The 15926-nt window shown below is 54.6% G+C and overlaps 1 protein-coding gene across 1 annotated transcript; it reads right to left on the minus strand.

The window, feature by feature from the left end:
• Positions 1 to 1530: 1530 nt before the first annotated feature.
• TBR1 (T-box brain transcription factor 1) lies at positions 1531 to 14495 on the minus strand. The gene is made up of 8 exons (XM_063118619.1): positions 14181 to 14495; positions 14043 to 14138; positions 13516 to 13919; positions 11958 to 12112; positions 11396 to 11517; positions 10250 to 10408; positions 8820 to 8881; positions 1531 to 2506 (listed from the first exon to the last, which is right to left on the minus strand). The coding sequence occupies exons 1-8, from the start codon at positions 14493 to 14495 to the stop codon at positions 1531 to 1533; spliced, it is 2289 nt and encodes a 762-aa protein (XP_062974689.1).
• Between the last annotated feature and the right edge of the window lie 1431 nt (positions 14496 to 15926).

Raw genomic sequence — 15926 nt, forward strand, 5'->3', positions numbered from 1 at the left:
ATGTTGAATAGGCAAGCCATCGCACTATTGCATCTCCATCCACTAGAAAGTTTTGGAGTTTTTTTTCTTTCTTTTCTTTTCTTTTAATGGCTAATTCTCCTTCCATAGTGAATATTAGCCCTCGGCAAAGGAAAAGGGAAATTACAAACAGTACATTTCTACCTACCCTACTTTCTTCCAAATTGGTGGGTGGGGGGAGGGAGAGACAGGACGTATGTAGTTTGTGAGTAGCCAACCACTGGCAATTCGATCTTAAACCATGTTTACCCAGAAGGCAGCAATCCCACTAAGGCAGCAATCTTATACATGTTTAGACAGGGACAAAAGTCCTGTAACTCCCACAGCATTCCACAGCAGTCATGCATGGCTGGCTGGGGAATGCTGGGAGCAGCAGGACTTTGTTTTCCCTGTCTAAACATCCATTGCACCTATTAAGCCTTCTGCTGCAGTCGTCAACAGAATGGACAGGCATTTGCAGTGGGGAGACACCGAGTATCCAAAGCAAGTCTGCTTTGACACTCTTTACAGCCACACAAAATATTCAGCCATTTGGCCAGCCTCATACTCCGCATTCATCAATGCAGATTAACTGCAACCTTTGGGTCCCATTTCAAGAACATTAACTGCCCGATCCTAACGATGATTGAAATCCTATATATGTCTACTCAGCAGTCCCACTGAATTCCATCAGGCTTACTTCCAATTTAATGGGATGTAGGATCGCACCAAACGGCTGCAGTCCCGTTCACACTTACCCAGGAGTAAGCCCCAATATATACTGTGGAACTTACTTCCAAAGAAACACTAATAGCCTTCTTGCTGTAAGTATGTTAACTCAGATTGAGAAGCCCTGGTGAATTTGGTGGGACTTACTCCCAAGGAAACGCATGCCTAGGATGGACTTTTCAGATGCTCTTTGAAAAGATTAGAATCTCTGCTTGTCCTACAGGGATGCATTTAAGGAACTGGGGAATCCCTGTGAGCACCTGTTCACACAGGATGGCTAAAGCGGAGTAAGGTGACTAACCTGCATTAAGGGAGCTTCAATATTCTACCTACACGGGTAAAGGATCTGGGACCAAAAATAAATAAATTGTCCTAGGTTTCGGGTGTTCAGGGCAGGTGAGAAGCAATGAAATCGAAAATGCTTACCATTGTAAGGGGGGTCATGGAAACAGAGAGGGGGGAGAGAGGGAGAAAGGGGTGACATGATTTTCGCCATTCTTTTTGGATGCAGAGAGACCCAACCCCCTCCCACTGAAGCTAAGGTGGGTTTAGAATGGCTATACAATTTGTGTGGGAGGGAGGGAGGGAGGGACGGAGAGGAGAGATTGCGCGTGCGCGGGGTAGATGGCGGGACGGGAGCGAGCGAGCGAGCGAGCGACCCAAGCGACGGTGCGCAGAAGCGCTCGACCTCTGGCGCAGCGCAAAGCGCGGGCTGCGTCGGGAGGGCCTGGCGGGAAGGGACCGAGGGCGAGGGCGTGGCCCAGGGCTCCCCCCTGCGGCCGGCGGGGCGGTCGGGCGGCCTCTCTAGCTGTGCGCGTAGAAGCCGTAGTAGCCCGACATGTCCTTGGCGCAGGTCTTGTCGCAGTCCCTGGGCGCCAAGGCGGGCTCGCTCTTGAGCGGCGACGAGCTCTCGGACGCCGGGGTGCCCGCCGGGGAGAGCCGCCGGCGCTTGGCCTGCTCGTAAATCCCAGAGTCGGTGGAGTCGATGGACTTGATGGACGAGGGCGTCTCGATCCAGCTCGAGTCGGACAAGTCCTTGGGCGGCTTGGAGTCCTCGGGGGGCTGCCCGGCGGCCGGCGGCGGCGGCGGCGGCGGCGCCACCAACGGCGAGCGCTCGGGAGGCCCCAGGCTGTCGGGCTCCTCGCCGCCGCCGGCCCCGGCGGGCAAATAGGGGTTGCCTCCGGCGCGGGCGCTGCCGCCGCCGCCGCCGCCGCCGCCGCTGTTGGGCCAGCACGACAAGGCCTTGGCGCAATACTGGGGCGGGCTGCGCGCGCCCCAGCCCGACGGGTCCGGGTAGTAGCCGAGCGGGCGGGCGGTGCAGCCGGCGGCCTGCAGCGGCAGCGCTTTGACGCCGGCAGCCGCGTAGGAGAGCAGGGTGGCGGCGTTCCCCGCCAGGTCGCCCGCGGGGTCGTAGGCCGAGGCGGCGGCAGCGGCGGCGAAGTCCAGCCGGTTGTTGGCGGGCGTGACGAACCAGCGCTGAGGCGACGGCGCGCCGGGCTCCTCGGCCTGCTGCGGGGAGAGCAGCCCGTTGGGGTGAGGCACGCCTCGCTCGGGCACCGGCCCGCCCGGCCCCACGCCGGCCCCGCCGCCCGCCCCCGGGTGGTGGTGGTGGTGGTGGTGGAAGCCGCGCGACTTGGCGTAGTTGCTGACGAACTGGTCCTGCAGGAAGGAGCCCGCCGCCGCGGCCGCCATGGCGTAGCGAGCCCCCGGCACGATCTGCGAGCGGGGCGAGTCGTTGGGCGACGGAGTCAAGCGGTCCATGTCGCAGCCCGTGTAGATCCTGCGAGGGGAGCGGAGGGGGAGCAAGGAGAAAAGAAGGCATGTGGCTTGTTGGCTGGCGGGGCGAGCGGACGCAGCAGCAGGGCAATCGCCACCCCTTCCCCTCGCCCGGCCCAAGCGCAAGGCCAGGGCAGGCAGCATGGAGGAGGTCCCGCCGGCCTCAAATCCCCGCTCGGCCAGAAAACTCTCTGGGTTTCCTGAGGACACGCATGAGGCAGCGGAGGCTGGTGGCTCCGGTTTCTGTGGGGCTGTGAATCTATTCTGAGTTTCACTCCGAACAAGTCAGAACTCTAAGGATCTATCCAGGGTGCTGAACCCTATCTCCCCCCTCCAAAAATGTTTTAGGACCAGCACCCTGGAGAGCTCCTTTAGAGCTCAGGTTTGCTCTGATGGACACCCAGAATGGATTCATAGGCCCACCGAAATCGGATCCACCAGCCTCCATTGGCATGAAGTTGTTGTTGTGAGGGTGAGACCATGAATAAACTCTGGATAATCACCATCTTCTCTATGATTCAACTTGACATTTCAGTCTTGTAGACCCGCTTCTAGGGCCTCAAGCAGGCCTGGACAACTGCAGATTTTGGCCTACGACTCCCATAATCCGACACTCTTGGCTCTGCTGGCTAGGAGTGATGGGAGTTGTAGGCCAAAACATTTGGGGGGCAGAAGTTGCCCACCCCTGGTTTGTGCTAAGTGCTCCCAAGTAATGGAAGTCAGAGAGATTCTTCTGAGCTCCCCCTCCCCCCTTTTTAGTACTTGCTGATCTTCCATAACCAGATCACTACCTCCCCCTGCCACAGACACACACACAGTGACATGATGAAGAAGATGACAGAACCTGGTTTCTAACCAAGGCAAACTTGTCCTAAGGTGGCCGCTTTACTCTTCATTAACACCGGGATAACAATCAACCTCTCTCTCCTCCAGAAGTAATGGGGACAAAGATAATTTCTGCTTCTCCGGCATCTTTTAAAAAACATAGTAAGGTAGTAAAGGCACCAACTCGACTTGAGTTCGGCCACCTCTAAATTCTGATAGGAAATTTTTTTTAAATGCCATTTTAGAACCAGTTGCCCAACTCCCTGCCACCACCCCCTCCCAAAGAAACTTCCTAATAGTGATTTAGAGACTGCTTGTGGCAAATTCAAAGTCTTTAGCTAAAAATCTGGAGCTAGGCAAAATAGGGACCATCAGTAAGGGAGAATAAGCAACTGGAAAGACCTTCAGGACAGAATCGTGGTTTAATCAAGGGCATCTCTAGAGCCTTTACAGGTGGAAAACCCTGGAGAGAGCTTTGCGCCTGCAAAAATCAAGGCGCATACTCTTGGGAATCACAGAGACCCCGGACCAAGCCGCAGAAAGCATCCAGCGGCAGGGAGAGGCTACGCCCATCAAAGCGTGGCTCTTATCCAGTACTAGTTGGGCCAAGTACCTGGGTTCTCTGCAGGGACAGGAGATCACAGTAAAAAGGATGGGGGATGAATCTGAATTGATACTTCGAGATTTCACCAGAATCCAAGAAATGGGAGACTGAACCATTAAAACGCCCATGGAATCTAGTTTCTGGAAACCGAGCCTGATAAAGCTGCAATGCTAAACACGGCTACTGGATGAGTAAGTCCCACTGAACTCAATAGGACCTACTATTGAGTATGCATGTTTAGGGTTGCAGTGTGCATCTGCGGGAGAGATAAGCCCAGAAATAGGGTCAATGGAGGCCGCAGGGAAGCAGAACAAATTCAATACGGACTAGCGAAGTGTGGCTTTACATGACTTTTATTTCTGAGGGCCCCTCTTTGTTTTAGAACGACCATCCCAATTCTGTTATTCCAAAGGACCCCCCAGCTTCAAAACTCAACGGGTAACTTATCAGTGCAAAGCTTCACAATTTTACAGAGCGCAAGAAATGTCCCTTGCTTCAGACACCGCTGCTTCACAACATCCCCTTTCGTTTTGAATTTAAAAAAAACAAAAAGATTGGGCAAACAAATGCAGGGAGGTAGTTGGGAGGGGTGGGTAGAAATCCAGGGCATTTGTTCTGCAGAGGGAGACTAGCACAGAACAAGTCTACATTTCTGCCCGGTGGATCTCGGAAATTGGATAAACTTTTAAAAGTCTAAGGGACCCCCCCCCCGAACGTGATCTAGAACCTCCCACGACAAAAGACTGTATTCCTGACCCCTTAAATCAATGGACCCCTGGGGAGCGAGAAGCCTAGAGCTTCAGACAAGGCAGCGCACCTGGAGATCCAGAGAGGAAGAGGATCGCTGCCTGGCTTGGAGCCCAGAATCCAATCAACTGAGTCCTCGTCTGCTTGAAAACTAACCCAGACAAGGAAACATTATTTTATTTCAGGTTCACTAAAGCACACGTAGGATCTCTGTGTTTAAAAGGCTTCCTTTTCAAAGGCACGAGACAGAACATAAGAGCATCTGAACAGCCCTGCTGGATCAGACCAAGGGTCCATCTAATCCAGCACTCTGTTCATACAGTGGCCAAGCAGTTGTCGCCCAGGGACCCACAAGCAGGACACGGTGCAACAGAGAGAGACTAGACTGAAATTTTCCCTGGCCAGGATGCACGTCTTTCATTTACACCCCCACCCCCACAAATTAACAACGTGGAAAGGTTAGGACGAAGCCTATATTTTATTTGAAACAAGGCACCTCACCGCCCCACGCCCCCGTCCTCCAAGAATCAGGCTGAACGTCGGGCAAATGGACGCAGGCCCCAATACACGCCACAGGTAACTCCGGGGCCATTTGTTACCAGCAGCAGGCCAGGCAGCCTCTGAAGCGTCTCCCTGAATAAAGCTGCTTCACAAGTGCCGGGAGCGGGAGGGGAGGGCAAGGCGAGAGAAACCAGCCAGGCGGCACTCAATTGAAATCGCTCCGATCATCAAGTGCCTGGTGAGGGCACCAGAGGGGGCAGGCAGATGATCGCACCCTTTTTAGTTGGGATTGATCAATCCACACGAGTTTAGCGAGCCCTTTCTTCTCTTCCCCTCGCGAATCATTGCAGAAAGGGCGCTTTCCCTCTCTGGAAGAAATGGGATCCACACAGCACAGGTCGCGGGAAGCCGGTGGAAAGAAATCGGCTGGTGGTTCAGCCTGGTTTTGTTTTGGGTATGCCACCACTGCGCGGCCACGGAACGAATGGCAAAGGCCCGCGCCAATGAGTCCTGTTAAGATGCTCTTCTCGCCCTCTGGCCTTTCTACACCTAAGGATTATCCCAGGAAAATGGAGCGGTGGTCCCTGCCTGCTCCTGGGATCCCCTGTGTGTCATTTGGATGTACAGGGATGAGCCCGGGACGATCCTGGGATAAATGGCTGGTGTAGACATGCCCTCTGTCTCTCTCTCTCCTCCCAACGACCTCGTGGAGCTGCTCTTGAGATCAGGACTGTTTACATTGCACACGTGGATTTAAATAGCCAGCCACTTTCAAAATCAACCAGGCTGGGGGCCGGGTGGGGAAGAGAAGAAGGATTCACCTTTTCTTCCATCGCCTGGGCTGAGCGTGCAAGGGGAGGGGGCTGAAGCGTGTTAAGGAATGAGGGATCCCCTGCTGAAGCTAATTGCTCTAGGGGTGCGTGGGATGGGGGTGGGAAAGCCCTCTCTCAGAAGATCAACCTCCCCCACAGTAAGTCCTCCGCCTATACATGCTGGGCCAGATTCGTGTTTTAGGTGACCTCTTGCCTCACCCACCCCCACCCCCCATCCCCGCATGGATGAACCAACCTAGACTTCAAACATCTTCGAAGACGTCCTAGTGGTTCCTCTGGACTAGGCCCGAATTTAACCAAGCCGGGGATGCACGCCTCTAATAGCGCGAGGAGGAGTCCCATCTAAAGCAGGGGGCTTTCTCCATGTGTTGGGCTACAACTTCCAGCCAGCCAGCTGGGGAGTTGTAGTCGAACACTTCTAGAGGGGCACCACAGAAGGTGGCGTCCAAAGAGTCAACTTCGTGGGCTCCACTGAAGGAGGGAGGGTCCAGATCCCAGGCCTGCCACATTTCTTCCTCTCAGATGTCTTTAATTTCAGATTGGAGGGGACCCCACAGAAGCCTTTGCTGTTTAGCTACTTTTCCTTTTGCAAAGGCCACGCACGGCCAGGACTCTCTTGTAGGCTGCCTATTTCTTTTCTTTACAGCTCTGGGCCCCTGTGGGCTGCCCGGTGACTATTCTACCTTAACTTGCCATCCTTTGCTCATTTATCTGGGAGTAAGCCCTACTGAATCCCGTGGGAATTACATCCAAGTAAAAACACGCGTGGGATCGCGCTGCACGCCTTTTGGAGCCCTCTGGGGTCCCCCATCAGCACCAGAGGGCCTTAAACTCGATCACAACGCCTCTCCTTCTCGTGGGGTCTGCGACTCTTTAAATGGCAGCCTCTCTCGGAACATCGCCTCCTCTTACAGCGTCAGAGCGATGTGAGCTGCATGTTGTGTGTCTCTTCCCGGAGGAAGAGCGGAGCGGGGCTGGAGTGGGGGAGGGAGAGGGACGCACGTCTGTCCCAGCGCTTTTCGTAAGACCCAAGGTCTAACAAATAGGAGAGAGAGAGGAGCAGGTTTCTTCTAAGCCAGATTCAGCTGTTGGAAGCCCAGAGTTTGAATCAGGGCTCTGGGAAGTCCACCACAGCTTTGCGTAAAGTCTAAAGCACAGCTTACAATTTGAGGCAAAACTGGAGCTAGTTGGAAGAGTCAGGAATAAAGTAAGGCAAGAGGTCCTTTACAGGGCTGACTTTTGTTCCTGCGGGAACAGCGATGCTCTGAAGTTATCCAGAATTCTTCAGGGGCTGGTGAGGCGTTCTGGGTAACTCAGAAACTTGTGCAGCGCTCAACTTTGTTCGAATTTGTTTGGATTTTTATTCACGCTTGTAACGCCTGGTTTTCAAATCTCGCATGGTGCTGGGAGCGGTTTGAGAGGGGGAACGACGAGGAAGTTCTGACTGGATATAATTCTGGTTCTGGCTAGTCAATTGGACCTCCCCCTCCTCAACTTTTGTCAAAATTATTCCTTCAGTGTTGAAAAAATGGTACAACTGAGCACTTGTCCTTCAAAGGATAGTCCCCTGTCAGCCGAATCGTGAAACCCGGGGTATGGTCAGGATTTCATACAGCAAAATCCCAGGCATAGCACAGAAAGTGGTTTTAAAGCAAGGATAGGGATCCTGTGGCCCTCCAGATGTTGTTGGACTACAGTGCCTATCATCCCCGACCATCGGCCATGCTGGCTTATGTGAATGTGAGTTGGAGTCCAACAGCATCTGAAAGGCCACCCTTGTTTCCCACCCTTGTTTTAAAGCTAGGACGGAAACAACTTCTCAGCACGAACTCAGGCATGTTTACACTGAAGTAAGTCCCATTCCAAGAGGACTTGTGCCCTGGAAAATGGGCTTAGGATAACTTGCAGCCGCAGTCACCCATTGTATTATTATTATTATTATTATTATTATTATTATTATTATTATTATTATTATGTGTGATAATAATAATAATAATAATGGTAGGTGTGGTGCAAAGTGGAGAACTGTGGTGCAAAGTGGAGAACTGGGGGTTGAGGAGACCTGCACTCCGATCACTGCTCAATCATGAAGAACTCACTGGGTTGATCTCCTTACCTAACCTACCTCCCAAGGTTGTTGTGAGTAGAAAATAGTATTGACTCTTGTGTTCCTTCCTCGGAGGAAGGCTGAGATACAGAGGGGATATAGATAGGTAGGCTGAAATACTTCTCCTACCGAAAGCATTCGGGATCGTTTCAAGAGCCATCTCGACCCACGCCCCAACCCCAACCCCCTTAACAACCTGCCTTCTCTTCCATAGGCCTATAAATAGGCACGGAGCGAGCGTCCTACCCGGGCAAACCCACAGAACTGAAGTCACGCTTCCAAAAGCACAACTGTCATGACTGGGAATCGGGTAAGCAGAGGAAGTGAAAGGCATCCATGCCGGTTTCCCCCTTTCTCACGCACCAAAACGTACGTGTGTGTGTGTGTGTGTGTGAATTCACTGCCCGGAGCTTGCGTTCCCAAACCCCTCAGCCAGCCTCTTCCAGCCCCTACCCTAGGACTGCGTGAGCGGGGGTCCCTCCCAAAGCCGAGAGTTGAGCAGAGGGGCACGTCCCAGTGATATAACGACTACACCAAAGGGAGGCGGAGGGAAACCGATTTCAGGAGCTCAGCATCCATTCCTCTTTGGGGAAGCCAAGGCGGCCTCTTCCAATGAAACGTTCCTAACCGGCTCCCCGGATTATCTCTAACATTTCTAGATGACAGCAGAGAATAAAAGACTCAAGCCGGTTTGACTTACGTGTCATAGTTGTCTCGGAAGCCTTTTGCAAAGGGGTTGTGATCTATCTTCAGCTGCGTGATCTGGGGAGGGGAGGGAAGAGTCAAATGTCCGTCCGTGAACAGCACGCTCGACAGTCTCTAGAACTCCCCGCGAATCCCGTGGCCTCGACCGGGCTATAGAATACTTTAACTTAACCATCACACGCGGTTTTTCGCAACTCAGCATCGAAACGCGCCACCTTTCCATTTGCGCATTATTCCGCGTGGCAGATCCGCCACCCCAACCACGTCCCCTGGCCGACGAACAAAGCTCCGACCCCATGCTCGCTTACGCAGGCCCAAGTCCCATTGAACTTGGGGTGTATACCGGCTGTGGGGCGGTATATAAATGTAAATAAAATAAAATAAAATAAAATAAAATAAAATAAAATAAATAAATTCAGCGGGACCCTCTGCATAGGATGGGTCGGGGGGGGGCGGGGGATAGCAGGCTTTGCCGTGCCAGTCGCTGGACCTTCACCAAGCAGGCTGGTTCAATATTGGGATGCAAACGACAGGAGAAGGGCCGTTCAAGCCGAATTGGTAGACAGACCTTCTGAGGATGCTACCCGGGACTTGATCTCCTCCACTGCTTCTGTGTAGGCAGGCGTAGGATCGCCCCGTTCTGGCTGGGAACCAGGTGAACAGCGCAATCCCCTCTCCAGGTCTACTCAGAAGCAAGTGCTATTGAATTCCATGGGTAAGCGTGCATAGGACTGCAGCCGAAAAGAGTGACACCCTCGGCAGAGCGGTTCAGGTACAAGGACCACAACAAGGCAACACCCACCGGTTTGCTTATGCAGCTGGACAAAAACAGACCTGGCTTTAAACGTATCTGTGAGTCTAGCAACTCTCTCTCTCTCTTCTTTTCCCTCTGATTCTAGAGTAGGCGCAGGGTTCCAGTCTGGATGTTAACCCACCACCACCACCACCTCCCAGCTAGGATCCCGACCCAGAACTGAGACCTGCGCCTACTCTAGAGTAAAAAAAGAAAGAGAGAAAGGCTGCTAGTCACACGTTCGGAGTCATGTCTGTTTGGGCTCAGAGTATGCACACATTCCACGTGCGCGCGCCCGACTTCGAAAGCAGATTGACCCCCTCAAGAAACCGAGCGGTCTAGCTGTTCTTGCCCGGCCCCCGGCCCAGGTCGCCGAAAGAGAAGTGAGAAACGGGGCTTTGACTTCTCCTGCCGACCTTCGCATCAGGGGAAGCATCTCCCTGACAAATTCAAGCGTCGGCAGAGAGGGCCGAGCTGCTCGCTCCCCCGCCGTCCCCGGGGAGGCCTTTCGGAGGCAGCGCGGAGGACAAACCCAGCCGCCGCCGCCCCGTTGTTCCCCGAAATGCGGCTGCCTTTCCCGGTCCCCGTCCCCCCACGCCGCTGGGGCCCAGGTGCACGGGCGAGCTCTTTACATCGGTGTTCTGGTAGGCGGTGACCGCGATGAACTGCGTCTCCGGGAAGGTGAAGGTTTGCACCCGGCCGGGCTGGCTGGTGTCCTCCGTGCCGTCCTCGTTCACCTCCACCACGTGCAAACGGGGCTGGTATTTGTGGAGCGACTGCAGCACCACCATCTGAGGGCGGAGGAGAGGGCGAGACAGGGTCGGTGGCGGAAAGAGGAGAGGGAGCCGGGCCGGCGCGCGTTGGCCAGGCGGGGAAGGGGCGCGGGAGGCGGGGGCTCTGATTGCGGTGCAGCCGGGATACCAGGCCGGGGTTCAGTCAGAACCAGCCGCGCTGTCCAAGGTGCTGAAGCCAATCTGGGGTCAGGGTTCAGCACTTTGGAGAGCTCCGTTAGAGGTCTCGCTGAAACTGATGTGACTAAAACCCGGAGAGGACTCACAACTCCACCGAAATCCGAACCCCTTCCCCCCCAGCCTCCACTGGACAAAAGAAGAGGGTCGCCTTCGCCTTCTGACCCTGCCTGGCAGCTTGCGCCAGAGAGCTAAGCTGGTCTCCACCCCCACCCCACCGTCGCCCTCAAGCCTGGTAATTCAGCGCACCTTCGGAAATAAACTGCAAGATTCACCGCCCACCCCCCCTCCCGCAAATCCCCTCTTTGTTCTCTCTGATAAGGCCGCGAATTTGCAACTCTACCTGGATCACATCCGGAACTTATTTTATTTATTTTGGGTTTTTTTTGTTTTTTAAAAAATCGTGTGTATTTCTCTTTTAAAAAATGTGGTTCACCACCTCCATTCGATTTTGTGCTATATATTTGAAAGAAGTAGAAGAACGAAGTCAAATCAGATTGACTTCGTTTCTGTTTTGTGTAACATATTTTAAAGACGAAGAAAAAAATCAAATCAGACTGACTTCGTTTCTGTTATAAAGTGGGAGAAGAGGGCAAATGGACTGACGGCACCACCCTTTAATGGGTCTGTCGGATTCGGTTCCTCGTTTTTGTTTTTTAATATTCGGAAGTGAAGCGATACAGTCCCCTGGGCCGCCCGCTCCCCAAGCAACGCTGTCTCCTCGAAGCTAAGGGTGGGGGGTTATATGGGCAGGGCTAATCCGAACTCAGAGTCGCGGGTCAGCTGGAGCGAGAACCGGCGCCGACTGACCTGCCCGTTGTTGTTAGAGGCGCCTTTATTGTTGGTCAGTTTCAGTTTCCCAAAGGAGATTTCCTGGCGCATCCAGTGGGCTCCGGTATTGGGCGAGTCGGGGTGCATGTAGACACGGTTCCCTGAAGACAAGACACGCACACGGTCACACGCAGAGTGTCACACATGCACACGGACACGCTTGAAAACAAAAACCCATTCGGAAAGAAATACCCGTGAAACTTCCCAGCGCTACAAGCAGCGGAGATTCCCCCAGCCTGTATTTATTTATTGGTTGATTTGTTCAAAGTCCAACTGGGGATGGATTAAAATAAAAAGGGGGGATCGGGGAAATGAAGCCCCCCCCCCTCAATCTGCCCCTCTTCACCAGCCCTTCCAGTTTTCACCCTCCTTTTGTGAAGCTTCCCCCCCCCCCCCCCGGCCTGCGCCAGTCCACCCAGGCCCTAATTAAGACTTCTCACCTAAGCGAAGTGTGTGCGTGTGCGCATGGGTGAGCGGGGTGGTGGGGGGAGAGAGAGAGAGAGAAAGAAACCTGGACGTGTTAATTGGGTCTCGGTCTTGCCTTGTACATTGGTGTCCGCTTTTCCGCAAGGAACCCATTTGCCGCCTTGAAATCTCCAGTGGTTAGGATCGGCTAGGATGACATCCACAAAAATATTGTAGTGAGCCGTGGGATCCAGACCAGAAATATTGAAACTTAAGAAAGGGAACATTCGCCTGTTGGGAGAAAGAAAGAGTGAATGAATGAATGAAAGAATGAAAGAAAGAAAGAAAGAAAGAAAGAAAGAAAGAAAGAAAGAAAGAAAGAAAGAAAAGTTTTGTAAAAAGAGGGGGGAGGGAAGGAATGTTAAAAAACAAAAACAAAGACAAACTTCCCTAGTATTTCCCCATGTGAACACCTTTCATTCAGATCTTGCTCTTGGCTTTTAGTGGGTTGCTATTCTCAGGTTAAGGGTGTAGAGTAACGTGTCAAATCTCAACGGCGCGCCGATTTTGGGACCTCATTCGCCGTGTTTTGTTTTGTTCTCCGCCGGATCAAGCTCCGGGCGAACCGGTTCGGCTTGCGCTTAGCTGCAAGGAGGCTAAACATGCTTCCAGTTCGATCCGATCTCACCTACTTCCAAAGAAGCAGAGCTGGGGCGACCGGGCGCTCAGAGAGCCGCAAGTGGCTTGAAATAAGCCATCTTTTGTGATTCCAAATCCCGTTTACCCGCAAGCAAGTCTCCATGATTCCAGTGGAGCTCTCTTTCAGGTCCTTTGCCTTTGGGGATCCGCAAGGCGATGGAGCACATCTCGCCTGAGAAGCGTCTCCCCCACGATCATGAACCCGCAGGCACGGGGCTCTGAAGTCGCTACCTGTCGGCACAACCCGACTCTGGGGGTGGCCGGAGGAAGCGAAGCGAGGAGCGCGCAGGAGGGCTCTGGGCGCCAGGCAGGGAACGGCTCGCAAAACTCATTCTGATGCTACTGACTAACCACCGTCACTTCTAACGTGAACAACAGTTCAGCATTAGGAAAGAAAACGTCGCCATAATTAGGGAGAGAAAGAGAGAGAGAAAATTAAAGTCTGTTCGTTCGTTGGTTTTTAAAATGCATTTAAAACCAAGAACGAAGCTTTCTCCCGAGCACCCAAAGACGCAAAAAAGAAAGAGAAAAAGGAAAAAGGAAAAGGGAAAAAAGGAACACTTTTTTCCTGTGTCTTAAAAGTTTTTTAAAAAGAAAGAGAGCGAGAGCGGGAGAGCGCAGTCACCAGTGCCAACTCTTTGACCGGTTCCTGGTTTTCGAGGAATGGTCCAAAATCAAACGCAACAAAAGGCAGAAGAAAAAGTAGAATAAGAAGGGGCGATTGGGGTGGGGGTGGGCTTAGGGTTTGAGCCGCTCAAGTCAGAAGAAAATCTGGTTCGGAGACGACGGACTTCCCGCGCGGCTCCCGCAAGCCGCCTTGCCGTGGAGTTCGGCGGGGCTGGTCCTCCTTGCCCCGGTCTTGCCGCCGCCCCATCCGCCCGCCCGCCCGCCGCCCCATCCGCCCGCCCGCCTCGGCGCGCATCCTCCCGCCCCGGAGTGGCGCCCGGCCGGCGTCCTTCGGTTCCTCGCTCCGGGCCGCCGCTGCTGCCGCTTACCTGCCTTGCTTGGTTATGATCATCTCGGTCTGGTGCCGGTGGAACTTCAGCCAGAGCGGCCTGTTGCATAGGTAGACCTGCGCCTTGCCCGGCACGAGCCCGGCTTGGGCGGACGGGAACTGGTAGAAGGGCGAGCCCTGGTACGAGTGGCCGTACTGCTGCGGGTAAGGGTAGCCGGCGGCCGGGTAGCCTTGCGGCGCCGAGTTGGAGAGCAGGCTGTTGTAGGCTCCGTTGGCGATGACCGGGTGGTGCGCCATGTAGCGGCCGGGGCTGGCGATGGAGAAGGCGGCCGCGTGGTTGTGCTGGCCCGGGTAGGGGAACATGGTGGCGGCGGCGGCCGCGGCGACGGCGGCGGGCGAGGGAGCCGAGGCGGCGGCGGCGGCGGCCGGAGCGGGAGGAGGCGGCTGGCCCGAGGAGGAGGAGGAGGAGGAGGAGGAGGCGGCTGCCGCCGCGGGCGACGAGAGCAGGTAGCGATCCGCCGCGGCCGCCGCCGCCGCCGCCGATGCTGCTGCTGCTGCTGCTGCCGCTGCCGCAGCCGCAGCCGCTCCATCGAAGGCGGGACGGAGCTGCTCCTGGCCGCCGCCGCCGTCCAAGACGACGGGCGAGAGTTTGGCGCGCTGCTGCTGCTGCTGCTGCTGCGGCTGCGGCTGCTGTGGCTGCTGGGCGTCCCCTGGCGGGTCTTTGGAGTCAGGGAAATTGTCTGCCTCGGCCTGATTCGTCATCCCCCCCCTGGCGAGTTTTTTCAGAGGTGAACTCCTCTCCAGGTTGTCAGCGGCGCTCGCCGAGAGGATGGCGGCGGCGGCGGCGGCGGCGGGGTGGTGGTGGTGGTGGTGGTGGTGGTGCTCGTGCAAGGCGAGCTCGGAGCCGCCCGCGGCAGGCGGGTAAGGGCTAGTGCCAGTGCCGCCGCCGCCGCCGCTCACATGGAGGAATTTCTTGGAGAGCATCATCGACGGAGGCGACAGACAATGCTCCAGCTGCATCGCTCCGGCCCCAGCCTGCGCCCTGCCCGAAGCAAACCCGACGGTGGCTCTTTTGGGGAGTGGGTGGGTGGGGGTGGGGGGAGGCTTGGTGTAAGGGTGGGGGGGTTGGTTGTTTATCTTTCTTTCTTTTTTAAGAATTTATTGTTTCTCCCTCTTTCCTCCTGACGGCCCCCGGCCCGTCATCCCGGGGACCCTGGTCGGCGAGGTATCCGAAGGAGCTTCTCCCGCCACCCAAGGCTGGTCCCAAACTGAAGCTACGATTCCCTCCCCCACCCCCACCCGCGCCACCACCGCCGCCGCCGCCACCGCCGCCGCCGCCGCCCTCCCTAGGAGAAGAGATTGGCCAATTGACACCGTGCAGCAATCAGCAAAGCCACACTTTTGATCTCCCTGCCTGCCGAGCGCATGAAACGGCTCCTGCCATTGGTTAACCACTGACAGTAATTTAATTAGATAGACATTAATTAGGATAATCACCTGGCTCCCGGTCGCGACGATCGAGGCAAATGGATGGAGGAAGATTATCTTCCTCCATCCGTTTGCCTTGATAGAAGATAATATTGGGGAAAATAGAGAAAAAGACATGTGAGCTGGTAGGAGGGATGGTTTGAGTTTGCCAGGCGGGCTGATTCCTGTGGGCGACCCTTGGAGGAGAGAGAAAGGAAGCGAGGAGAGGCTACAGAGGGGCGCTCTCGCTCTCTCGCTTTGCGAGCGCCTGTGGTCCAGGAAACCAAAGAGAGAACGTAGGCACCAAGATCAACCCGCCCCCTCGCGCAGGCCACTTCCCCAGTCATCAGTGTCCCGGTTTACGTTCCCCCGCAACGTTCTATCTCGGGCTTTCCCAGCCCAGAGGTAACAAGAGTCTTTTACCTCTAAGGCAGTTCCACGGCGCCCACACGAGCTCAGCCTAGTCTAAAATATATCTAGAGGAGATTCGCCGCAAGTAACCACCACCACGACCCACCTCTTACTTATGGTGAAGTGGCTGGACTGGCGACACGACCCCAGAGTTAACACGCATTTATCGCGGGGCGTATAATGTCAGCCGCAGAATACGGGTAGGTTTCAGAACCTGTCTATCCCACGTTCCTTCCGGACGAGAGTGTTGTTAATAGTATTATTTTTAAAATAAATAAATGCTACTTTAGTTCCTCTGTGTAATTCCCCCGCCCCAAACAAACCTCTCTCTCTCTCTCTCTCTCTCCCTCTCTCTCAGTGTGAGTGTGTGTGTGTGTGTAGGAATAACCATCTCTTTCTCCATCCATGTACGCCCAAGGTATTTATTCTCTTTCAGTTTTGAAATAATCATAAGCCCAAGTGCCTTAATGTATTTTGCCTTGATGTTTACGGGTTCTTTGGTAAATAAATATTTTATCTGCGAGCAGGCATGCGGGGGAGATTATCAGAGAAAAGCCGTGTAAGAGGCATCCA

This window comes from Elgaria multicarinata, chromosome 2, assembly GCF_023053635.1.
Source record: "Elgaria multicarinata webbii isolate HBS135686 ecotype San Diego chromosome 2, rElgMul1.1.pri, whole genome shotgun sequence".
Lineage (NCBI taxonomy): Eukaryota > Metazoa > Chordata > Lepidosauria > Squamata > Anguidae > Elgaria > Elgaria multicarinata.

Coding starts and splice junctions, on each gene's coding strand:
- TBR1 (XM_063118619.1), bottom strand. CDS start 14,495: ATGCAGCTGGAGCATTGTCTGTCGCCTCCGTCGATGATGCTCTCCAAG. Junction 14,139..14,180: donor CCAAAGACCCGCCAGGGGAC/GCCCAGCAGCCA, acceptor CAGCAGCAGCAG/CAGCAGCGCGCCAAACTCTC. Junction 13,920..14,042: donor GAGCGGCTGCGGCTGCGGCA/GCGGCAGCAGCA, acceptor TCCTCGGGCCAG/CCGCCTCCTCCCGCTCCGGC.